The 26,923-nt window shown below is 37.9% G+C and overlaps 1 protein-coding gene across 1 annotated transcript; it reads right to left on the reverse strand.

The window, feature by feature from the left end:
• Positions 1 to 881: 881 nt before the first annotated feature.
• On the reverse strand, positions 882 to 22,056 carry BNC1 (basonuclin zinc finger protein 1). Its single transcript, XM_010311496.2, has 5 exons — positions 22,006 to 22,056; positions 9,406 to 9,508; positions 9,014 to 9,249; positions 5,857 to 7,784; positions 882 to 3,770 (listed from the first exon to the last, which is right to left on the reverse strand). The coding sequence occupies exons 1-5, from the start codon at positions 22,012 to 22,014 to the stop codon at positions 3,089 to 3,091; spliced, it is 2,958 nt and encodes a 985-aa protein (XP_010309798.2). The 5' UTR covers positions 22,015 to 22,056; the 3' UTR covers positions 882 to 3,088.
• Between the last annotated feature and the right edge of the window lie 4,867 nt (positions 22,057 to 26,923).

Consider the following 26,923-nt stretch of genomic DNA (forward strand, 5'->3'; position numbering starts at 1 on the left):
GAGCAACATACTTGGGTAGCAAGGGTGGGCACGTCCAGGCCCAGTTCAAATCTCACATAAAGATTTGAGCCTCCACTGTACATACTCGCAGCATCACAGATGTAAACGTCTCTGGGACTGAATCTCAGGCAGTGGAAGCTGCTTCAGCTTTCCACACTGACTCTGAAAAGCTCAAAAAAATAATGATACTACTATTCTGAAGTGAGGTTACTTCCTTCAACATCTGTGGTGAATATGTGATTCAGGCAGCTGTAAGCATCACACATATTTAAAACTAACAGGAGATGTTAAGGCTTGGTCCAGCCGCATTGTGGTATTAGGAGGAGGGAGCTACACAAATGCTTCATGAGATACATATGCCGTAGTAGGGGTACTAAGGGCTTAGTCTATTCTGATAAATCTCCCATCCTGTCCAGTTTTTGGAGAAATAACAATAACACCTTTCCAAAATATAAAGTATAAATAGCGCCCAAAATATCTATCTTTTAGCACAGTTCTCAGTTACGAGATATTTACCTTCTGTTTAGCTGATGGCATTTAAACTAATCTCTGCCCTTGCCTACTGCACAAAGAAAAGAAAAAGAAAAAAATCAATAAAATATCTGGCAACATTTATTACATTATTTCTAATGGCTCATTAAAATAATGACACTTTCTTATTCTGGAATAAGTTAGTACCCTTGTCAAAACAGTGCTCTCTACAGATGGAATTTGTGTTTTCAGATATATTTTTTTAAAATAAAAATTAAGAATAGTAATTTTTTCAGTCAAAAACCTACTTTTCTGAATCAGAGGCATTATTATTTGTTTTTATTAACACATACAAAATTATTAGGGTATACAAATGTGTTTCCTTTTTGGACACAGTGAAAGCTAAATTAATGGGCATTACAGCATTAGTTTACATTGCGCTTTGTTTCAAAAAAAACACCATTTATGATTAAACAAATAAGTTTATATATATATATTAAAAAAAAGAGAGGGCTTGAAATAGCTGGATAACAAATCATTGATTTATACTATCAAAAGCTGGGAGCAATTGTGTCTTCTATGATTGTGCCCTTAAGCTTTCAAACAATGATCTCCACTGATATAAGTTCCCATTTAAAAAAAAAAAAAAACAACAAAAAAACCCAACAAACAAAACCAAACACCAGCCAACTCCCCCCAAAAACCCCAGAACACCAATCCCCCACCAAAACACAAAAACTCAAAGCAATGGCACAACTTTTCCCAGGCTAATAATTTTTCCTGACAGCTTCAAGCACAAATGGATTATTTTAAATATCACATAAACCTACTGTAAATTAAAAAAATAGAAGATTACTTTACACAATGCATGGAAACCATTTCTAGTGAGCACAAACATTTACAACTGTGTCATGTTTTTTTCCTTGCATAACCCATACTCACACACAAACCAGTTTTCAAAAGAATTAGTGAAATATTCAGTCCATTTTTGTTTCTTTTATACAACATGAAATGGTTACAATACCATAGTATTTTTTAGAATAAGTTAAACATCGAGACATATGGCAATAGCATGGTACTATTCTTTCTACATACATATGAAATCCAGAAATTCAATCTATTTTTATTCAGTCACAAAAATGAATAAAGACTAAGATCCAGTTATACTGGAAAACTAGACTAGTTCTAGAAACCACAAATACTGCAAGCGCTTTGGTATAATATGTACAGATTGTGCTGTCAATATCATGCTTGCATACCAGAGTTGATCCACAGATTTCAACTGGTGAATTAAAGTTTTTTATAAAAAAAAAAAAGAAAAAAGGTACTGTAAGACTTGTTTTCTTTTTGGAAATGATCCAGTCAAAGAAAATGCACCACAAGTACACACAGCATTTGTATGATGTGACTACAAATTAAATATTAAAGTGTTTTTTAAATACAATGCAAGACCAGTCTTCTTAAGTGCATAGAACATAATGCAGAATACTGTTAATGACAGGGACAAGTACAAAGGTATGAAACATTTTAACAGATATTGAACAACGTTCTCATTAAAAAAAAAGGTGTGAATGGGAATAAGCATTCTTCTAGCATTACAAAGATCAACATGTTTTTCCCTCACCAGTAAGAGAAACAATAACTGCTGAATCATGAAAGGTATGGACGCATCCATTTTCTCTCTCTCTCTCTTAGAATTGCACCTTCAAACTCTTAAGCAGTTTGGGTTGGTTTTTTTTTTTCTTCTATTTTTAACAAAATCTTTTTCTCTTCCTGAAAGTGGAACTCAAAAAGTGCATTTTAAATTAAAGGATTTACTTTTTTTCTCCTATTTTATGGATGCATTTCCTGTGGTTTAGAAATTTTAGCTTAACCTATTCATTTTTTTCCTATCGCTATGATTTATCAGAACATCTCAGATTTATTCAGGCAACCCTGCCAAGTTAGGTAGCCCCTCCTTTTGCAAAGCAAGTGATATTAAATTCTAAGCAAGCCAAAATACCGCAATCTTTATTCAAGTGAAGTGCCAACTTAGAGTAAGGACTGCAGGATACTGGACCGTATGCAAAGTCTTCCTAAATTTGCATTTCATCTTTTGGATTCCAGGATACAATAAACTGCAAATACCACGTTCAACTAATACTGCAAGTCAGCTTCAGACTATGGTCTCAGGAATGAAATGGTAGCCCCAACTCTCAACCCAACCAGAAGAAACTCACCCCAATCATTACTCATTTCTTACACAACACAACAACTCATTTAACATGTAAACACAAGAGACAATGGTTCTCATTTGAAGCTCCTATTGTTGACAAGTAATACTTCACAGGTATCAGAAATACTTTAGTTAATGACTCCTTATTTCCCCCATTTCTAAGATGCTTTCTTTCCTCACAGAAGCTTTAGCTATTTAACATCAAACCAAACAATTGCACAAAAACTACAGCACCAAGCTTTGCTAAATGAAACTGCCGGAGAGCACACACAGGAGAAAAGAATTTGATCGTGGTTGTTGAGTGGGCTAGAAGTCAAATGAGTTTAAATAAAACTAAAGTTAACACATTCCTTAATTGAAATGATTAATTCTTAGCAGAAATAAATTAAGATCAGCATGATCTTACTGTAGGCTAGTTGGTGACCCAGCCAGACTTTTGTGCAGATTAGGGTTTTGACTGTGCCTGTTCCGACTGCGAACAGATGAAAACATCGTGTTGCAACCTGGGACTTTACATTTGTGGAGCTGGCGGAGATGCACAGTTTTGTAATGAGCCCTGAAAGTTCCTTTATTACTATAAGTTTTTTGACATATATGACAAGTTATTGGCAAACTGGAAGGTAAACTTGTAAAGTTTTGATTCGCTTTCTCAATTAAAGTACAGTCTTGGTAGAGTTCATCATTGGGCAATAGGCTGGGTCCTTCACAGCTTTCATCACTATCGTCCAAGGGCAGGGTGCATATTTCACTTCCTCCGTCAGAATCCCAAGAAGAATGAGCACTGCTCTCAGATTTAATGCTGGGAGTAGTGCTTAGATCCAGAACAGCTCCATCATTCAATGGATCGTATCCATAACTCTCAGAACAGGGTTCTCTAATTTTGCTCATTGGAAAAACCAAGCTGCCTGTTCTGTTCATTCCTTTGAAGATTACAGAAGTATGTCCAACGTGTTGTTTTAAAGAGACATCTTGACAAAACTCCTTAGCCATGTCTTTCAAGAGGTATGTTGCATTGAAATGGTTGTTGAATTCCAGTGTATCTTTAGTCAGAAGCTTATGATGAAGATTTAGGTTTGAACTATGTCTAGAAGAACAAAGACAAGCTTAGCAAGAAAGTGTTTCGCCTCACTTAACAGCTGTTTCATAATGATCATTAACAAAGAAAAAAAATCAATATTTAGTAGCATGCATGAACTGTATACTTCTAATTTGACCAGCTGCCACACTGGGACTGCACACAGATGATTTACACATGTGACTGGGTATCTGAACTTGCTTGCACTGGCATATATCACAAATAACTCAACAGAAATCAATGTTTCAGATTCTGTCCGGCACTGCAGATAGCTGTCTGCTCCACTACATCTAGTGCTGGGCCTAAAAGAATCAGGGTACAGTCTAAAAACCTTCTGTGTACTGAACTGAGATCAGAGAATGGACTGGGGGCGGGCGGGGGGGGGGGAGGGAGAAGCAAGATCCTTTCCCAATGGACAAAGCAGGAAAGGAACGACACCTGAATCTGCAAAAAAATATTGATCTCAAGTATTGTAACCATGTGCCAAGGTGCAGCTGTAAACATTGGTACAGAGCTTTTCCTTGACAGGAATTTCCTTGAATGAAGGACTATTGCATTTTATGTAACTTGCAGTTTTCAAACAGGCATCTCCAGATTCAGTTTAAAACCACCAAAACATACGAAATCACTGCTCCTCACTGAATACTATCAATCAGCTCACCGAGAACTTCCAGGTTCAGGCTAGAAGATTCAGTTTATTGCAAGACAGGGAAACCATTCATTTTTCCGCTTGCCATCATGGTTTCATCCAAACCATGAACTGTTCAAAAGGGCACAGAAATATTTTGCACTTGCTATCACAGCACTCTACATTAAACTCTAGAAACTTCTGCAGAGTTGTTCCAAATAACTACTGTTTTGTACAAAGCTTGTGAACTTTCTTCTGAGTTGGCTTTTAAAAATTTATTTTTAAAAAACCATCTTGCAAAAGCACCTATGTTAAAACTTAACTGAATATATTGGTGTGGGAAGGAATTCGTGGCATGTGAATGCAAATCTTACTGCTGGCCGCCTTTCCTGTGGCCCGTATCACAGTTACAGTGGAGAGGAATTCACATCTGGGAAGATGCAGGCAGCAGATCAGGGTATGAAGCCCTGCCAGCAGCAGATGAATTTGTGCATCTCAGATGCAGCGGCCAGTCCTCTCAGAGACTGGCTCATCCTCTCTCTGGACTGCATCAGCTGGCTCCAGTACTCCTCGCAGATCACAGACAATCTAAACCTTGTGTCACTCTGAACTACTATCCAGGCATGCTTCCTGCAGCCAAAAGCTGCTGTAACACTGTCACAGGAGAGTTAGAAAACTCAGAACACTTAGTTGCACTTTAACAAGTTTGTTGTCTATCACTTATCAATTCAGATACATAACTGATGGTCAACAATAAATCCTCAGTTCTTGTTTCTCAGCCTATGTGCATAATAGGCTGAAATACAATGTTTTACAGCAACGCAATACTGCGGCTAACAGTAAACTGAATTGAGCTCATGGTATAGTTTATGTGAGATTACATACTGATTCCTAAAAGTGCTACCAATGTGGATACACACTGGATCCTGGTAGTTCAACTAGCACTATGTAATGTTAATTTTGTAGTGACATAGAGTAATCTTGCTTTTCTTATAGGCTTTTTCCCACCAATCTGTTCAAAATCCTTGAGTAAAGCAAGGACAAGGGCAAGTGAAGATTTCCTGAATTGTTCTCATTGCTTTTTCATTAAAGAACACTGTATACATTAAGATACATATGAAAGTACATATTAAACATATAAGTCCACACATGCATCTACTGGAAAATTGCTGAATTCATACCCTTGTGGATTTTCCTTTATGTTCTAAAGTATTCTTTCAACTATTACAGTCTTTATCAGTTATGAAATTTTCATGGCTTTATTTAATACCTCGTAGTCTAGTGGAAAGCAAACGTTTCTTTCAATGGATTTTCATTTCATGAATGTTCTGATAAGTTATCGTACCTGTTATATGAGGATACACAGAAAATCTTTGCAGGCTCCATTCCTCAAACACTCATTTTAATTTCAAATTAGGCTCCATTGTGGTGGTAAAATAAATACAATTTTGTTTATAATTTTCTTACCTGTCTCGACTTCTACGAGAAGGGAAAGCAGCATTACAGCCCTCAACTGTGCAAATATGCATTTCTTTGAGATGTACATTTTTAAAATGCATTTTTACACTGTAAGGGTTTTTAAAAGTCTTCTTACAGATGTCACAATGAAAGCGGCTTTCTTCCTTCTGAATCCCTAGTGCATGTTGACTGACATGATCCATATCTTTAGAGTCTTCAAAACAAGGAATGGCAGCACCCCTGTTTGACAAAGTGCTGAAAAAGCCCCCGGTCAGCAAGTGGTGTTGCAATTCGGGGCAGTCATTTTTAGGAATCCTGCGCTTTGACTGCTCTTTAATATACATGGGGGGTTCAGTCATTGGTTTTATAACATCATTGTGGTGGTGTTTTTGATCTTCATACATAATTTCATGGGCAACTATTTTTAATGGTTGGTTTTCTTCTGGTTTAACCTCTTTCTCACAGTGACGCAATTCATTCTCAGAGATATCCTTGATGTATTTGTTATTTGGCGCAAAGACAGATTCAAAATACTTTGGGCCCTCTACCCCAGAGACAGATTTCCACGAATTACCTGAAAGAGGGTGCTTTTCCACCCTGTCGGCGACCCGCTTCTGTATCTTATGCTCACAGGTCTCAAGCTCTCCATCGCTTACCACTTGCAGACGTGTATCATCTTCAGAACTGGCAACATCACTACTTTCATTAGGTGTCTCAACAGCTTCTTTCTCTATCTTAATAGGCATACTTGATTTACGAGATTTCTTCTTGGGTAGCACGTCAAATGGCAATTCATTTGAAACAAGCTGCTCTGGTATTGAGGAAGACACAAGAGGCAGAGAAGGAAGAGTACCTGGAGTATTAGCAAGCTCAGCTGGTGTGACTGGGCTACGATAAAAAGGAAGAACAGGCTGTACTGTCTTCAGGTTTGGAAAGAGGACACCATTCTGTCCAATACTGGGAAACCCAGCCTGCCCCTTTGAATCTGTACAAGAGCTGGCATAGCTGGTAATAGTTCTGCTATCCGGAGTTAAAATTGTAAATTCTGTCCTTTTACTATCTCCAGGTCCAGCAATGGTCAAACCATTTCTTAGATCTTTATCCCTGTTATTTCTGTTCATTGGCATATGGAGTCTGGGGTTAGGATTTGCACTATGACGATTTCGACTACGCAAAGAGCTAAAGACCATATTGCAGCCCTCAATTGTGCATTTGTGCTTTATCTTCAGATGAACAGCATTGTAATGTATTTTCAAAGTACCTTTGTCATAAAATGTCTTTTCACATGCAGTGCAGAAAACACGCCCTTTCCTTGGCGCAGTGCCGTTTTTTTCAACGGACTTAATTTTGTTTTCTGGAGATAGTGCTGTCATTTCAAGCTTTGCTGCTGTATTATGTGAACTGGAATCACTTAAAAGGGCATCATCTTCTGTTTTAGTGGTGACATCTGGACCATTTATGCTCCTCTCATTTTCAACTTGAAATGGTGCAGAACTAGAAGTTAAGAAGCTGCTTTCAGAAAATGGTATCTGAACATCTTGTTTAGTTTCATTGCTATGGTCTTGACCTTGCTCAATCAAATGTCTTTCTGGTGGCGAACCTATCAAAGGTGGAGGCACTGGGCTGAAAAACTGAAACGGCAGCATGAAAGCCATGTTATTTACAATATTCTCAAAGGGATGAATGTTGGTGGGACTCATTTTGTCCAGGGAAGCAGAAAAATTAGGACTGTGTTGATTGCAGCTCTCAATGAATGCCCTAATATCCAAATTGACAGTTGGTGGTGGTATTATAATTGATTGCCCTTCTTTCTCTTGAATTGCCATTAATTCTACAATGGACTTAGTTTCTCCAAAACGAAGAAACTGTTGCAATGTAGCCAGTTCTTCTTCAGTGGTCATTATGCTCCAGTGATCCAGCACCTTTCCTGAAGCATCCTAAAGCCAAAAATATTTAAATGAATCAGACATTAGTTAAGGTAAACAAAAAAAAACCCCTCCCCCCTAGATCTCATTTTTTCAGGGACAAAAAATTCTTTTCTAGTGAAATGATAAAAATCACTCTATTTAGTGAGAGATTAATGTCAATTCTGTGATACTTTCTTCCAAATTTTACCACATTGGTGATATTATTTCTTTCTGAACTAATACTTTCCAATAAACTATTCTTTTTTCCCTACAAAAATTAGGACACTTCACTTGAACAACAGTTAGTATCATGTAAGTACAGACAGCAGAGATGGAGCAATCAGACCAAGATTTAGCTCCTCATTTAAGTCAAGTATTCTTTCATTGCAAGTTTAATAATCTTCCAAGCAACTAAGATCAGAGAACAAATGAACCTGTATTGATCTATTGCCAGTGTTCACAGAGCACAGCTGTAATTACACTAGAGTGTTGGAGTTCTTTCAAACTCTAGCTATGCCTAACTTTTCCCAATAACTACAATAAATATTTTATCACAGAACATGTATTTGATGGCCTACTGAGATTTTTCACAGTGCATGTAAGAGTTTCTAAGATGATAAAGAACGTAATGTTATAAATTTTTCATGTGGTAGAGGTTCAAGGTAATTGATTCCATATTTTTAATCCTAACACTAAAAAGCAAGATTATCAAGACCATTAAATATTGATTCGTGTCATAATGTAAGATCATAATGTTACTTTACATAAAAGGTAACTTCCACAGCAGCAAGGACTAACATCAGTGTAAGCACATAGGGCCAAATTCATCCTTGATGTAGCTCCAGTAAGGTCAGTAGCGCTACACCAGAGATGAACATTGTCCCTGGTGTTTAAAATGATGGCAAGTTTATTTGTCAATGTATTATTCTGCTGTATAAAAGTAAACTCACTGTTTAAATAATACTGGAGCAAATTCTGGAGCCTTTACTTTAATACATTCCCAGTAACATTTTCTTTTTATCTTGGCTTACCTTTGTTGATAGATTTGAGCAAAGTAGGAAGATTTCAGTTAAGTCTGACTAAAAAGAGAGCAATGACCAAAAGTCCATCCTTTCTTTTCTGGCGCTAAGTTTCTACAAGTCTATTACTGCCTTTCAGATGTACCACACTGTTAACGCATTGTGAATCACCGATAAGATTAAACTAGAGAACATTATGAAATACTACTTATATATATCTAAAAAAGCCTCTCTAAATACCTGTAGCACATATCCACGTATATAATCCTGTAGTGTCCAGTCCAGAGCATGGAGAATCTGTATAACCTCTTCCTGCTTCAGAACACTGAAAAGCCGATCTAGCAGAATTTTAAGGCGCACAGGAATGGCTTGGGTTCCATACAACATGAGGCTACTGATATCAAAGACAACATTGGATTGAACTATTTCTACCTGGCTTGATGGGTAGAGGTTGGGAATCCTTAATTTGCTCAGGGCTGAAAATAAAAATCACAAAATGTAAATAAACTTAAGTCAGAAGACATAGATAAAAGGGAATGTAAAATATAGTGGGGGGAGGGGTGGCACAAAAAGCAAGGTATAGTGAGGAAGATCCTAAAAGGTTTTATACGGATTGTAAGAACAAGTATTACCATGTGCTACCCATCCATGCCGGCATTGGTCACATTGTCGCTGGTTAATTTTCCCAGGTTTGAAACACTGGCAACTACAGTTCACAAGAGTGCATCGGATAGCCTGGAAATCAATAGAAAGGATGACAGGTAATATGTAAGCACCATCTAAAGTGTGCAGATTATACATATACGATATACCCATAAAATCCACATGAAGACAGAGTTAACATACCAGCACATACCTATCAATGTGCAATATAAATAATCCAGGCAAAACCTAAGTTATGCAATTCTACCTCTGTTTTAAAGAGAATCGTTCACCAGCTAGAATAGTAGAATATTATGGAAGCAAAATATTTAATGACATATGTAGCAACACTTCTGTGGATTTATTTAGGCGGAAGCACCTTTATAAAAATAATAAATTGTTCTTGTGCATTCACCTAAGCTATGATCTTCATGTAAAAGCACTTTTTTAAGGCAGGTTTGAAGACAAAGACATACTGAGGGAAGTCCCACTCTCTTGAAGTTTTGCTGGAACTCCATACTGCAATATAGGAAGTTCTAATGAGCAATGCATTAGCTTTGCATATATGTCATCCCTCACATACAGCAGTATCCACACAGAATATATGTATCGTGTCCAAGATAAGGGAGTTCACTAATGCTTCTCAGTAACAAAGCTCACCAAAAAGTACTCCAACTCCTCAAAGACTATAGTCATCACATTTTGTAAGGGAAATGCTTGAAAGATAATAGGCAGAACAGAGCACACAAACAGATAGCAACCAGTTGCACAGTTCAATTTGTGCATCACTTTACTCTCACCAAGGTCATCTATAATGCAAATCAAATTAGTATTCAGATACTCCTAATCAACAGGGTAATACAAACTTGTTTCCTGGAACATACGCTTTCTTCTGTATGTGCCCATCTGCTGCAGAAGGCAGACATAACTTTGAGGTCCTAGTTAAAGCTCCATAGGGACTGCTATAGAGCAAAGCATTTGTAGGATTCTGTATTGCTTAGATCTGATACTGAGAATAGTTCCTGCATAAATGGAATATTTATTAAGGGAAGGAAAGGGAAGAAATTAATGTGCACAGAATCTGCTCTGGAATATAAAAAAATAGATTATGCAATTGTAACATGTCTGCATTTTTCTGTTTTTAAAACAGGATATTTTACTTTGTAAACAATGGAGAGGCAAATATGAAATAAGGCAAAGTTATGCCCACTACTGGCTGCTACTCCTGCTCCTCTGGTAAAACAGGGACTTCCTTACTTATTAACACCCATAGAAAAGCAAAACAAGATTTGAAGAAAAAAAACTAACGTCTTTTCAATGCTGGCATCCCCACATCAGCACTTTTAGAAAACATACAAAGCAGCAAGTTTTTGGACAACCAGACTAAGAAAGATGGATGCAGGAAATGTTTAAAATGAAAAGGACATGAGAGAAATGTTAATTTCACTGGGGTTGCAATGGGCATTTCTTTAGGCTTGAAGAATTTGACTGACTCAGGGCAGAGAACGACACTACATCCAACAGTCTACTACAAATGAGCATGTGCAGGACGTTTGAATGCCTAGTGCTTTACATGACTGGATTTGGACTGAGATTTTAAAATCTCAGTAGCTGGCTTATCAAGGAATTAGCTTACATGCACATCTCCAAACTGCAGTGGCTTGGTGCTGAGATTCATCTTTATTTGAAGGATCGGAACAAGTGGCAACAGGGCTATTGAATTCTCTGAATCACTTTGCCTTTAATCTTTTAAAGGAGCCATTGCAAAATACTGAATGCTTGAGAAAAGCTCTGTGCTCCCCATAAAGTCATAAAATACACATCAATACCCTACACAGTGTGAATTGCTTCACTTTAATGGAGAATATATTTTCACTGAGATGCTAAAATACTTTCATATAAACAATAAAAAGCCGTAAATTTCCTATGGAAAGGTTGGGGGAAAAAGTGTAGTTGGCTAATGATTCACTTCTCTCACAAGCTATCAAACGATAATGCAGTTCAAGTATTCTACCTCTGTACGTACATAATGTCCTGTGACTTGCACAGACTGAACCCCTTCCATAGGCGACCCTGCTAGGTTCGGTAAGATACAGTGCATTCCATGAATGCATTTTCTGCAGTCCCTCCAGACAAAATTACAAAAGAGTACTTCCTTTTTCTGCAAGAAGTAACAGAAATATGCACAACGAAAAAAAGCTGTCATGATGATAAGTTAATTGAGATTTCAAAATTTTTTTCATTCCTTCTCCTTTGGACATGTTCCACAAACCACTGACCTTTAAAGTTATTTTTTCTTCTTAATTTCTCTATTTAGACAAGAAAGATATACCACACAAAAGTTTGCATTTCATAGCTTTGTGTAAGATCTTCTACGTGGTACATGTATTTATTTTGTCTTCCTGTAGATGTCTAGAAGACTGCACATGCAAAAATCAGAAAAAGTAAAAGATGGACATTTTGGTTTGCATATATGAAAGCAGCTATTAGAAAGGGAATAGAGTTCCCCTTCTATTCCAGACAGGGAATTGATCCCCTCTCAAGTCAATACATTACTGCTTCTGGACACCAGTCTTCGATGTAGTTAGCACGCATACTGCTAACGTATCAAAGGTATACCCTCCAATCAGGGATCTGTTGCTGACTTAAAAAATTACTTGTAAGGGTCCCTGAGAAGAAACAAGTGTGATTTTTCAGGTTGGCAACACTTTTCTTCATTTGTGCTTGTCAGAGTCTGTGTCTCCTAAAAGTTTTCTAGCAACATTTGCATTAATATAATCACAGAGAATATATAACATGGCAAAACAAACTTCTAAAATAATCGGTGAGTCACAATTTTCAATCTTCATTCATTGTTCAACCTTTTAAAAAGGCACTTGTAAAAATATGCACTTTGATTATCTCCCAAATTAACTTATATCAGAGTTTAAAGAAGAGAAACTTCGCAAAACTTCATGAGATTAATATGCTTGTCTTTTGCCTGTTAATCCTACTATCCTTAATATGCCTGTTCTAAGGCACTGTAATTATATCAAGTCTTTTAATGAGCTTTATTTTCCCAACAAGTAGAACCTACACACAATTTCATTCTATAGAACAAAGGAATAACTTTCTATATTACATACATTTAAAGCTTCAAAATAATAATTAAAGGATTGGAAATGTAGATGGAAATTAAAGTGGAAAATTTGTTAAGTGCAATCCTTTCATTCAGGTCTATTATTTAGCTTCATTTTCCAGAAATGTAAGGCAGATGTTTAAAAAAATAAATCTTATGCTATCATCAAGGATCTTGTTTTTGCTTTCCAGCCACTCTCTCCCTCATGAATGGATCTTTCCAAATCCATTATCAGCAAGACTTTCTTTATTTTTTAAAAAAATAGAGTTGAAAAATCTGATCAAAATTTTCTGTGGTTTTACCAGCATGACTGTGGGAATCTGAACATCGCATTTTCAATAAGTGATTCCTCATTACGTGAGAGACAGATTAACCATTAAACTGGCCACTGAAAAACATCTAACTACTAATCACTGAAAAAGAAATCTTAACATCTGTTGCCTGAAAGTCATGACTGCTGACATCTTTTTCACCAGATATTGATGTGGCTTCGATTAGTTACTGAATGTTTCTTTGCAACCCACTCGCAGCCTTCACAGCTAAAGAAAAGCACAGGCTAATGGGACCAGTTCATTCTGATTCTGGGTGTATAATCAGGCTCTGTTTCATAAAGCACGTTTGAGATCATCTGTGCTCTCCCGAAGCCTTCTGGAACCTATGCTCACTGGCAACATCTTAACAGCTGGTTTAAAAAAAATGCAGGAAGAGAAGGGCACTATGACTGTATCAAATCTCATTCAGTGTTAAGTGGATTCTGGTTTGACAACACTTTGGCTTTTGGAAGACCCTGTCAGGATGGAGTTAGAGATCTCTCCTCATGCTAGAAAGCCAGTGTGGCTCTCTGCAGGCAGTGAGAGCTGCAAGTGCAGACACCAATAAAATGGAAGAGCAAATCCCAGGTTACCCTGGTAGCATTTAGCATCAGTAATGCACAGATCAGCACCCTTACTTCTTTCTGGCATCCAAGAAAAGCCCCCGTCGTCTTTGCATGCTACCCCTCACTTTAGAAACTGCTTTTTCTTAAGCTACTGCCATCCCACGAAGAGCCTTACTGCTCTGCTATGTGGATGATGGACAAAATGGTATCACTGATGCCATACTACAGGAACATCTTTTGCAAACAGGGATTAGAAATTCCTAACAGTTTAAAATGCAAGTTTGAAGAATAAATAGGAGTTACACAAAACAAATGTATGAGAGAAACTTTCTTTAGGTGAGATACAGACACTGCTTTTCATGTCCTTTTTTGAGGGCTTCTAGCAACAAGCTGCATCTCCTATGGCCATGTCACTTCATTTCCCAGAAAAAGTAATCCCACTGAATACATGTAACCCTCCAAGACACGTGCTACGGTGAGCACATATTGGGTAGGAAAGAACTGGGATGTGTCCCGTTTCTGCAGATTAGACTTGCAGTAGATCTGCAGTAAGAACACTTGTGGAGGAAGAGGCAAGATTTATAACAGGGGAAAAAGACCAATTTGTAAAGCGTTAGGATTTTCTTTTTGTCTGCCAATCAGCAGACAAAACATGAAAGTCTTTTTACTTCCTAGAGTACAGGTAACAATTTTCTCACATATTAAGAATAATACACAGAAATTAAGCTCTCTTTTTGCTTTGTAGAAATAAAATTAAACATGAGAGATATGTCTGGTTATTAGGAAATATTTTCTTGCTTGCACCTTGTAAAAGACTTGCAAGGCATGTAAAGGGAAGGATACATTTACCATTTCTTAAATTAAAAGCATAGTCCACAGCTAAATCAAAGGCCAAATCCAAATCTGTGTGCATCTTTCAGTAAGGAAAATAGTAACTATACAGGAGTGCAAAGTTGTCTTTCTGTCCAGTTTGGGTTTTTTCCTGTTTTTACTGTTATCCATCGGGTTTCTTGCAATTATAAAGTTGAAATAAGTTTTCTTTTTTCATCACCCAGTTACATTTGATTACTTCTGCATTTGAATCCTTTGAACAAGCACTAAAAGAGGAGAGAGAAATTCAAAAAACCTCATCTTAAGCATCTCTGTCAACACCGTACTTTTTCACATCATACAATGAGCAAAGCTTTGCTTTGTCCATTTTTTGTCAGGCAACTTTTGCCACTTCCTCTAGGGATATATTCCACTGATAAATAACACTGTCTGTCAGTTTTGTCATGATTTAAAACAAGTTCTCAGTTTACATTTTGTTCACCTTACTTTCACTATATCACAACCCAGCTGTGCCTATCTGTATCACATTAATAATATTTGTTCTTTTCAGCTATCCCACATGTATTTGCTGAGTTCCACTCTGTCCACTCTATAATACATATTTAGCCCTCATGGCTCTTCTTCCTAAACACAGACTTCAGGTTTGATTCTCTGTTGAGCTCCCTCTATTTTATTGGAACTAAAATATATTCCGGTATATTCTAAGTACAATCACAAAAGGTGTTGGGCTGTTCCAGATAGTGTAAGTACTTGTTGAAGACATAGCCCAACAATTAAGCCTAAACTGCATGTTGATATTCTATCTGTTAGAGTTAAGCATCTTATATCTATTGCTCCTTGAAAGGTTCAACCTATTCCAAGGTGCAGTGAGGCTACAAATCCCATCTGCCTGTAGAGAACATTAGGAGGGCCCCTGCAACATCTTCAAGGAAAGGCTCTGGGCCATTTTCTTATTCCCAACATGCTCACTTCAAAGAGGAAACTGGATGGATGCCTGGAGGATGGACAGAATATGGAAACCCTTCGCTGCCTGTAAGTAGAGCTGGGAGGACAACCAGGGAATGGGGAAAAGGGAGACACTCACCAAGCAGTAGTGTGCTGTCATGCACTTACATGTGTACAGGTCTGACGACGACAATGCCAATTTGAGTCTTACTCCATGCAAAGTAGACTTGGCCCGTGCTACAACTTGCATGTGTTCAGCTCAGTACTGTGGTGTTTTCTTTCGTCACATGTTTAAGGCTCTCAGTTATGGCTGAGGTCAGAACTGTACTGGTAAGGTACACACACCGACAGTGTACAGACACTGCCCGCTTCTGACATCCTTAGCCCTTGAAACAAAGGGATTCCCGTTCACGTAGATTTAATGCCTAACTCAAGTACATTCGGTTGTTGCAAGTTCTGCTGTTTCTATACTAGCGTTTAAAAATACTTAAAACTAAAATAATTACATAAAAATATTAAAACAAGGAAAAGGTCCTTGTAAGACTTCTAATTATATTGGACTGAATGCTGCACACACTATTTCCATGGTCTTATCTCACAAAAAAAATGTTTCTTACAAAGTAACAGCTGCCATTAATACAGTTGTTTAATAAACATAATAAGTAACAACAAACATCTTTCATGAGAAGCAAACAAGCCTTACAGTTTGTTGTATCCAGAAAACAGTCTGATATCTTCTGTATTGTGAGCTTTGAATTAAGTAGAGAAAAGTTGCACATGGATGCAACAGAGTAAACAGCACTGACCAAATAGCTCCAGCCCTCTCCATTAACATGTTTAAAATACTAGCCCTAGATGATTCATTTGGCAAACTGCTTATTAGTGAAATAATTTAGCAAAATTCTCGTCTCCTGCTTAAGAGACCAGCTAGGAGAGAGATGGGAAAGATGGAGATGGGCCACAGCTTGCCTTTTACAGTGCCACCAAACACAAAGTCACGCTCACAACTCAGTTCCTACATCCACGACAGCTCCTCAATAACTGGGCTGGTTTTCATATACACCGACCGTGTACACTCCTACCAAGCTGAGAAGGTGCAAGAACCTTTGAAAAACCCAGACGAAAAGCTTTTGTTTCAGAGGCCAAACATGGATTTAGGAGTTAACACCTATCGTGCTGAAAATTTTGGCTTGTGCTGATACCACTCAACTCCCGCTTATCCCTTCTCTGTGGGGAAATTATGTTATGATTTTTACTCCTAAATCATAAGAACACAAAGGCCACAAGTTGAATGCATTTTCTAGATAAGACCACAGAATACATCCCATTAATTATCTGGATCCTTATGTATATATTCATATTGTTTATTCGGGGTCAGATACCAAAACCTGACCTCCTTTTAAACAGCCACTGCCTGAGAATAGACATAAACAGAGCATTTACAACCCAGATCTGCAGCAAATTACATTACCCCATTACCCTCTCCCTCAGTGGGGTTGAACAAAGCCAGTTTTGGCCTAGAATTTGATCAAATCTCTCTTGTGGGTGCAGTTGAGCACCTTGAGCTGAAAATGTTTAATTGTCCTTGTAATAATTGACTAAAATTTCCTCAAAAACAGCCAAAAAGTGGAGTGGGGGCTGGGGGCGTAGGGCAGTGAAAAGGCTCAGTAAGATGGAAGCGAAATTAGGTAATACCTTCACACAATGGCACCACCCCGTCAAACCAACCATGCCTGTGGATTTAAAAGACAGTTTTAGCTGCCTACTGAATTAGGGACCACAAGTCCACACGTCACCACTTTGTTAAAGAGTTTTTCTAACTGAGAACAGTCCTGAGAGCAAGGAGCTGAGATAAGAGACTACACTAACTACAGACTCACAACCCTACAGCCGATTCGGGCTCAGCGGCAGCTTTCGCAGCTAACGGAGGGGAGCTCTGGGCAGTCTCGGGCAACGTGGCTGGGCGAGGAAGCAGAAGGGAGCCGTTTCTGAGCAAGGCAGCATGCTGCAAGGCCAAACTTTAATCACAACATAACTTGCAGGATGAAAATCACTCCTCGTGCATGTCACTTACTCTGTAGGGCCCCTTAGGGCAACTCTTGTTAATGGCACTGTCAAAATAATTATAAAGAGAAAAGAATGTGTGTGCGCGTGTGTGTGTGTGAGCACGCACACTCACACCGCTACTCTTTAAACAAAAAGCACTGGACAGTAAAACTTAATTTTGCTGTTCAGCAACATGTTTGTAGATACATTGGCTCACGCTGCAATTAATCTGCCTTGTTAACAACAGGTGGGTGCTGACAGACAGCTTGGTCAAACTCGGGAATGCATTTAGATCCTCTTTTGCCAGTTGGTTTGGAAAAGAAAAACAACAAATACAAAGCGAGGAATGAAAAACGTGGCATTATCATTATCTTACAGTTGTTATTTACTTTTGATTCTGAAACAGACTACAATGCTGCAGATCCCATGGCCTGCCTGCCCCAGCCTGTGCAGGTCAGAAATGTTTTGCTGAGTGTTAAGCAGAGTCTAGCAGAAGATACTGAAGTAATTCCCCTTTTTAATAAATTTACAGGAAAAAAAATCATTCTTATTAGTGCATTTCAAAAATGAGTAACAGATTGCTGCATAGTGATGAGAAAAACTGCACAAGCTTCAGGGGTAAAGATAAGTCACTAGATAGAAATGGTGTGAAATTTCTTATGATAAAGCACTAGATGCTATTTAATCTAGCAAATAAATTGCACACATACTATTTATCCATATTGACATGCTATGCATGCCACGTTAAATGCTGAAACTACAGGCCTATCCATGAACTGAAGTTTAATTAAATACTTAAATCGAAGCCCTACATTAGCAAGAAATAAGTGTTATAAACACAAATGCACATGTGTCAGAGAAATGAAGAATATTAGTATAAATCAACTGCAAGCCCATTAAAATATGTCTTTAATTCTTTACCTAGTTTATAAAACAGTATATGTGCGCAATGTGGGTGAGTTAATGTTTCAAAGACAATCCTGACTTTTTCAGCTCCTCACACCGCTACTTAAGTCTCAAAGCCCTAAAATATGCATGTTTAATTTTTTTCTTATTTTCCTGTTACAGACTAAAGACATAGATTAAAGAACAAAAGAAAAATAACAGCTCTCTGAAATATTTAGCATTATGCAATTTCATTTAATGCAATTTCATAAATTTTAAACCCAAACAATATTTGTACACATAGACACGATACTATCTATGGTGCTACAGTTACGCAATATTTTACGCAACAATGTAGCTCCATTGGCAATTTCACAATTTAAAACTTAGTATTCCTTTTTATTGAACACAGGTGAGGAAATTTTTAACTGGCTTTCAGACATCAGCTACTTTCAAATGACAAAAACCCCATTCCTCACTGATAATCATCTACATTTGAAATTTGAAGTCAAGTTTGCATTCCCCCCCCCCCCCTTTGTTTAAAGAAACAATCCTATCATGTTTTTAAAGTATGGAATGAAAATGTCATTGTTCTTTATTCTAAAATGACAAGTCTGATAGAAAATGTCACTTGTCTTCATTCCCTCAATATTTTTTTTTTTTTTTTTTGCATCTGAATATTGAAATTTCAGTCTCCAAGCAGATTTTTTTGAGAGAGCAATTAGCAACAAAATAATAAGAAATCAAAACTAAAACAAAGAAAGTTGATGACACTTGCTGTAAAAGTTCAACTGTAGCGTCTGCTAGGACAAAAACTGCTGGCTGGCCAGCACACAGGAACTGCACCACTGAAACCAGGAAGGGCCGGAGATGACCCACAGGGCCAAAGCAATGGTTTTCCTTCCCTGCATTTGGTGGATGTTTTCCTGGAATAATGAATTCAAGATCCATACCTAAATTTTAGCTGAAATCTACATGAAAAATGTGTACTGAATGTCACATCACAGAAAATGTGCTTTTAAAACATGTATATGTAGCAAAAACTAATCTAAAATGAGAACATTCCTGTTCTTTTCAGAGGTATATTGAATATTATCATAATGAAGTCTTTATTACTGAAAACAAAATACATCACTGGCTTGTTTGATTGGAAATGGAATGACACGCTCAATGTTCTATGAACAGATTTTTAAACAATATCATGAACAGGCAGAGAAGCTGGAAGTCAAGACATTTGGTATGAAAAGGCCAAACCTTGTTGCAGCCTAAGTAGGCAGAATTTCATCTCGGCTATAGTAAAGCCCATGAAGTGGCCCAACATTTGTAATATTTTTTCCTGTTTCTGTGAAGATTTAGCTCTCCTGCAGGTTTGGATGCATTTGCAGATACCATTAGTTTTAGGTTTCCGAATAGGTTGTAGATGGTTCGGTAGTTCAAAGAGTAAACAGAACAATTATCTTTTAAAAAAATCAATCAAGCAAAAATCCATATATTAAGTATAATAAAAATGTATTTTCCATAATGTAAGATTAGTTACTTTTTACACATTCACCTATTGTTAAAAGGAAAGTCTGGTTAAGCTGCAAACTACTAAAAACTTTAGAGTTTAATTCAAACAGAAATGCACAATTATACCGATTATAAAGAAAACTTATTAGCACTATACACATAATGGTAAATAGATATAATGCAATATACATGATACGTTCTTTGAAAGTCCGTATTTTTTCCCCTTTTCTGTCAAAGGAGAAGTTAGAAAGGTATTCTTCAGTGGATACTGTTATGATCACTAGAACAAAGGAAACCAACACGCACTGTTGTTAGTAGTTAAAAATAACGCTAGTCCTACTTTGCACCATGACCCGAAGTGGCGTGAGGCTCCCCGCCTCCCACTCCTCCAGCACTGAGAGCTGAGCCACAATTTCTGTATTTTAAAACCAAAGTAGAGAAACAGAGACTCTTGTCTAACAGAACGCTTGCATATTTTTCAGCAAACTGCAGTAAACAGAACTGTATTTTCCAAAAGGATGTTAAAAATAGAAGCATATGATCTTTTCCCACCTAGAAATGTATCCTTACAATTAAAGACTATTAGCTGGCATCCCTTTTAACCGTCAAACTCAGACAGTGGCAGTTCTATAGCCACAAAGAGAAGCAGTAAATGAGAAGAACATGTTACTACACTGCATTTGAGAAAGTTTGGCTCCAAGCTATGCACTGATTAATATCAGATCTCCTTCTTTACTTGCCTCTTGACAATCTTGTCACATCTGGCTGACAAATCCTTACAAGCTTATCCAAACCAAGGCAGCCCAGATCATGCTCCGGGAGTAGCTTGAAGGAAGCGGCAACACCAGCCATGCACTGATGTGCCATCATGAAACTAATGAAGCTGACTTCACTTGCAGACTGCAGGAACACGAAGAAACACAACATGCCTCAAGGTTTTGCAACATAACGCAGAGTTAGCTCACCAAAAGATAAGACAAACAATCAGCTCCCGAGGTTCAAGAAGCCAAGTAGTTACATGAATTACAAAAATTTATATAGAAATCGCTTGAACAACAATCTCAGCTAAATGAGCACAATAAACTCCAACTTCAGATCAGATGTGAAAATTGACTGCTAAATGTCTTACAAACAATGGTTTGTTTTAAATAAAACCAAAATCAGTTCATTTCATTTTCTTTCTCCCACATCCCCAAAATATCAGAATGTTGTCTGGCTCCCAGGTTATTCAAACTGAAAAATATTTAAAAAAAAAAGAAAAGAAAGAAAAGAAAAGAAAAGAAAAGAAAAGAAAAAGAAAGGGGGGGGGGGGGGAGAGAATAGTGTCACTTTTTAGCCATAGGATTTTACAGAAGGATAAACCACAGCCTGTGTATATCAGTAGTCCTCCCCTGGGTTAGTGATCTGCCCTCTTCTCATTTTTAAACCAAGGATTCATTACACAGAGGACTAGAAGTATTTGACCAATTAATAAGCCATAAAGTAAAATGCTGTATCTTAAACACATTAACAAATCCTGATTATGTATGAGCTGACAATTAAACCATGTTTATTTTTTTATGTGATGAAAAAAAATCAAAATAAATTAAATAAACATTTTGTATTCTGATGCATTTAACCTCTTAATTAGCACAGTATATTTAAATAACCAGACCCCCAAATACACACACCTCACACTCATTCTTCCCCTCCTGCCCGCCCCCCCCCCCCCCCCCCCCAAATACAGACAGACTGATCCTAAGAAAAGAATTACTGGCCTTATTTTCTGGATGCTAAATAGTCAAGAATAAATTGTATATAAAGGGCATACATTAGACTCCACTTTAGTGGTAATTTCTAAAGAACTTCGTAGTGAAATTACATTGTTGTCTGCTCTCCAGTGCATTTATACGTCACAGTAATGATAATGTATCTGCTTAAAGCACTTGACTCAGAAAACATCTGAGTCACAAATCACAGATTTTATTGCTATGAATGTATATTGAGGACTTGTACAATTAAACATGGTCAAACATTTATGATTTACATGCTACTACTTCAATTGGAAAACAATTACACAAGTGATGGCTCTGCTTATTATAATCAGCCTGCAATTCTGCATTACTTACTATAGAACAGAAAAGTCAAACAGTTGTTTACAGTGTACGACAGAAAGAAAACCAGGATTTTTTTTACATAAACTAGTTTTCTACTTTCACAGTATCTTTTTGTAATTAAGAAATGGAAAGTACAGTTCCCTATAGCTCTCATCTCCATTGTTCATTACCCAAAACAACACCATTGCAAGATTTTTTTTATATCTCCACAGTGCATAACCACAAGTAAAAGTTGCACAGTAAAAATACACATTCATATAGAACTGCAAAGAACTTTCCTTACCTCAGACATTCTTACTGTGCTTATGTTTCCAGAGCTATAAAACAGTTTCCCATTCCCTCAGTGAGTTGTACAAAGAAGTACTGGAAACACTCCTGCCTGTACAAGTACTAAGGCAGAACCATCACACGCCTCTTTACTCTTGTCTGACTCTGAGCACCTCAAGGTCTGATGTATGCTCAGGCTGTGCACAGGGGAGTGAAATAAGATCCTCCCCCTTGGTGTTCTCCAGACCTACAGTACGAAGTTGTGTCTGCCTCTCACCTCTGCAGCCAGCTCTCACCTCGCTGCCCCGGAGTGGTGTGCTCCAGCGTGCTCCTCCAGTCGCAGGGCAGTCCCCTCACAGCTGGCTTGAAGAGGGCATGACACTCATCTTTCACAGAGATTTGATCAAAAGGAGTCACGGAGGCTCGAGGCGCTCCTAATGCAGTGCGAGGAGATTCTACCTCTGCTCTGGCAGCCTAAGTAATGCATTAAATCAATGCAGCTGACCTAAGGCCTATTACAGGGTTGTTTTTTTTTTTCTGGTTTTTTTTTTTTTTTTCTTCTCAGAGTGTACAACTATCTGCAAATAAACTATGAGGTACTTATGATTAAAATTACTTACTTTTAGCGTCAGAGCATTGTTCTTCAAATTGCAGCTGCTGTGGGTTTTGGGTTTTTTTCTTTTTAAACATTTGCAGGTCTCAAAGGTTCACTGAGTGGGGTGTGTATTTTTTAAAGTTAAAACATTTCCCCCTATCAACTTACTTTTGAGTTAGAGCTGAATTTTATTTCATTTTATGAAGTTGAAGCTTCCTATTAACAGAAGTACAGGTCATAAAGACAGGAGAAGAATTGCTTTCTGGTAATTGGGCCAAAATCTGGTTTCAGTTATTCAGGTGTTGGGTTGCATTCATGAGTTAGAGCAGGATTTTTGTTATAGTCATTTCTCACCTATTTAAAAAAAAACAAAACCAAAACCAAACAAAACCCTGAACAAAACACTTCTCCCCTCCTCTCTACTCTACTTTTGACTCCTGTAGATAATTTCTTGGCACTCTCTTAACCCAGGAATACACTGTACTACATCCAGAGATAGACAGGAGGAAGTCACATTGAACTCAGTGGGAATCCTTGCAGGAACATACCAGGACAATATCTGACCAGATGAATACCTGTAATCCCATAGGAAAGGCAGCAGGAAATAAGATGGCTGTAGGGAGAAGACAGCTAACATGTTATTATTGTTAGTTAATTTGTTGTCTTCTAATCCTATTTACTATTTGCTAGATATGTGCACAGTGCTTAAGGAGAGAACTAAATTTACATTTTACTAAATACTGGAGGACAGTTGATGTTAGCTCCATGGCAGTAGCTGGAACCAAGCCAGAATAAAGCCAATGCGATACCCACGAAGCATATGCTGGCCCTAAATCCCTAGGATTCTCCACCTTATACCTCATTTGTCCCACTGAGCTATTGAACAAGACAGAAAAACGGAGAGGGGGATTTAGTTTTAGAGTACTGTCTGCCAGATGCTTCTGCTAAAACCCACTGAAGTAAGAGAAGAGTCAACCACTTGTGGCAGCTTGGTCCTTCCCCAGCAGGGCTCTACATGGGGGCTTCAGTGCCAACTCTGCCCCTCGCAGCATGCCTGGGGCACTTCTCTCTCGTGGTGCCAGGACAGCTACACACGGATTATAAGGAGTCTTGTGAACTGTAGGAAAAAGTGCCTGAGAAGTCAAGGCCAACATCATTGGAGGTGATTCTTAGCAGTAGCGTTTTAAAAGCATGTGTTCTGTGATGAGGAAAAAACCTAACTGCTCTCTCATAATGATAACTCAAAGCCAAAGGCACACCTTGTTGCTAAAATCGTATTTCCTTCTTAATGAAATAAGCAGCGATGTAACTAAAGGACTCTACCTGATTGAGAATTCTACAACAAAAGTGGGAAGACTGGCTTAAGATTACACAACTCGCCAGAAGCTCTGAATTGACTTCAAAATGATAAGTGACTAAAACTTAGATGTGTGGAGAGCTGCTCTCCCCTCCAGCCAGTTCCCAGGAAAAAACCTGTTTACCAGCTATCTGCCATTTGCCTGGAAGACGATAATTCTTATTAAATGGGCCAACTATCCATAGCAAACAATTTAAGACCAATTTACTTTTTTCTTAATTAATTATCTACTAACAGTCTTTTATTTTAAGCATTATTTTCAGTATTCAAGCTTTTTCAATGAATATTTTATGGAAACATATTCATGCCTTGCTCTTTTTAAACTATTCACTATTACTGATTAGCAATTTTTCAGCGTTTTACTATCTGTGCACCTTTTAGTAAAATCCAATGATCTCTAGCCTAATGTGACATGTGCAAGGCACAGTTTGTATCTATAGGTCAGCTTCTAAAGGAATACTGGCACATTAACAGCGTTTGCAGTAATTTTAGCTGATTTGTAGTTCAAGCTTGCTTGTGCAAAACAGTTATCAAGATGTGTCTTGAAGAATGACCAAAATCAAAACCAGAGGCTGACTCCCATCACTCCTCTTCCAGCAGTAAAATGTAATAGAAAACCAGCTTTTTGTGGAATGAAACCAGCATCAGGACACAGCACCAGGCTTGAGCAGAGGTCCTGGGCTTCGTCTAGGGCTCTGCTACTGAGCTGCTATTTGACCTTGGGCAAGTTATTTCAATTCTGATTTCTATTTCCTTGCTTCTGAATTATTATTATTTTTAAATCTATTTGAGTTGTACGCTCCTTAAGGAAACCACAGCATCTTACTGTGTTCTCAGGGACAGTTCTGAGGGCAAAGGAAAGGGGTTCCCTGGTCTGAACTCCATGTAAGTCATAACATAAATACCTAGAATCGTGGTGTAACAACGCAGCCCAGGGAAAACTGCTTTCTCCTCCCACCTGCCCCAGCCTGTTTCTTCTTCTCCATGTCTCAGCCTGTGTGTTCAGAGCAGCTTGAACGTAAGGGGATGTATGGCAGATTGTGAAGTGCTAAAACTAACCAGATACAAGAGTATTCATGGTGTTGAGAAGAGCTCTAACACAGGGAACTGACTATAGACAAAAAGCTGCCGCTCTTACCTGATTTTCTTATCTAGGATGCTTTAAAAATGGGTATTAATCCTAGGGAATCACTACAATTGAGCCAGTGTGATAGAGCACAAAAGTGCAATACAATCCCCAGGAAAAGATTTCTTCTGACTTTGAAATTTCAATCATGACCTCAATTTTGGTGTTTGATTCCAAAACAGAAAAAAATATTCTAGAAAGAATATCAAGAAACTAATCAAGCACTGACTAAATGTTGGAGTAGGTTTGGTCCTTGCTGCTGTGTTCCCTAGGCAAATGAGCACCTAACTTCCCCAACCGCACACTGCCTGCTCCACACTGTTTCTACCAGAGTTAGCTGCAAAAGAGCGTTAACCTCCGTGTCCTGCCTGCTTGGCCTAAATTCCAAACACGTAGTACACTATGTCCCTCTTACTTAAATCAGTGCTGGCAAAGATTTTAGCACCAACTTAATGCTCTGTTCGCTTAGCGTCTTGGAGAGATGTGTGGATTAAACATTTCACCTCTCAGAAGAGAAGTGAAGGAATGGTCAGCCCCATGACCGCACAGATGGGCACCGGGTCGCCTTTCAGGGAGAAAAGCCAACAGGAGTAAGAATTGTGGTCCAGGACTGAAGGGACACAAGACTTTGCAGAAGTAGGAGGAGAAAAAGGAAACGGATCTTGAAAATGAGGAGGTTTTGAGCACTAGTCAAATTACAAATAGGCCTGCTAAAGCCATAAAGTACTTCATAAAGTTTCTTAAGATCCGTGGAAGGTTGGATAGGATGCTCCAGTTCTCATCGAAGCAGCAGGGAATCCCAAATCTCTTGTTCAGTATTTCCAGGTAGTCTGATTTTGTAAGGTGGCCCAAACACATAATATAAAGCATCCAAAACTGTTTTCCCCGAACAGTTTAACCAGAGTTCAAACGTTGATTGCTGTATTACTATTTACATTCAATTTAATGGAATTAGACAAGAACCCAACAAAACCAAGAAGTTTACTTAATGCTACCTGCATTTGCATCCCTGCTTCAGCACTAATTTTCATCTAACTGTTCACAGCATTACTTTTCTTCTGTAGCTCAAAACAGCAGTGAAGTGAGCACTGGCTATTACAGAATATTAATATTTAAAGTAGTGCATATGCAGACCCAGAAAGACATGACCAGTATCAGATCGTACCACTGATCCATCCCCATGAAACAGTGCCTCTTTGCTGAAACAGTCCCTAGGATCAAGAAGCACTGCAATTAGCAATTATGAAAAAACCTGCCTGAATAATAAGTTTCTTTTTAACATTTATTAATTATTGCTTTATGCCACAATCTATTTGTCTTTGAAAAATGTGATTCTGTAACATTTTGCCATCTAATATAGTTAGGTTTAAGTTAAATCCTTTTTCAAGGCCAATTTCTCAGCATGCATGGTACCATATTTATATAACATAGCTTAGTTATGCATTGCACAGCAAAGGCTTTTTAATATACTGGTTTTAAAACATGTTGCTTTAAGTGTGAAACAGCATAAACCAAAGGTCTTGGTTCGACTACTCTGTGCTAATCACCACATTTGTTCATGTCATATCTTATTAATCTCTTTGATAATTGAGGTGGTCCTGCTGATGATCCTCCTACCAAAGCCTTCCCCTGCTTCCAATGATTTCTATAATTGTGTATTTTGATTCTCCAACTTTGATTCTTCATTCTTTGCTTAAGTCTTTTTGGAGGTGTCGTAGGATGACCAGAAGAGATACGCTGCCACACTTGATTTTTTGATAGCATTAACATACTTGAAGTATTACTCTATTCCACTTTTTTGCTTCCTAGTGTTTTAATTTCCTCCCTTTAATGCTCTTTTGCACCAAGCAGAAGAG

The sequence above is a fragment of the Balearica regulorum genome, chromosome 12 (genome assembly GCF_011004875.1).
Source record: "Balearica regulorum gibbericeps isolate bBalReg1 chromosome 12, bBalReg1.pri, whole genome shotgun sequence".
NCBI classification, from domain to species: domain Eukaryota; kingdom Metazoa; phylum Chordata; class Aves; order Gruiformes; family Gruidae; genus Balearica; species Balearica regulorum.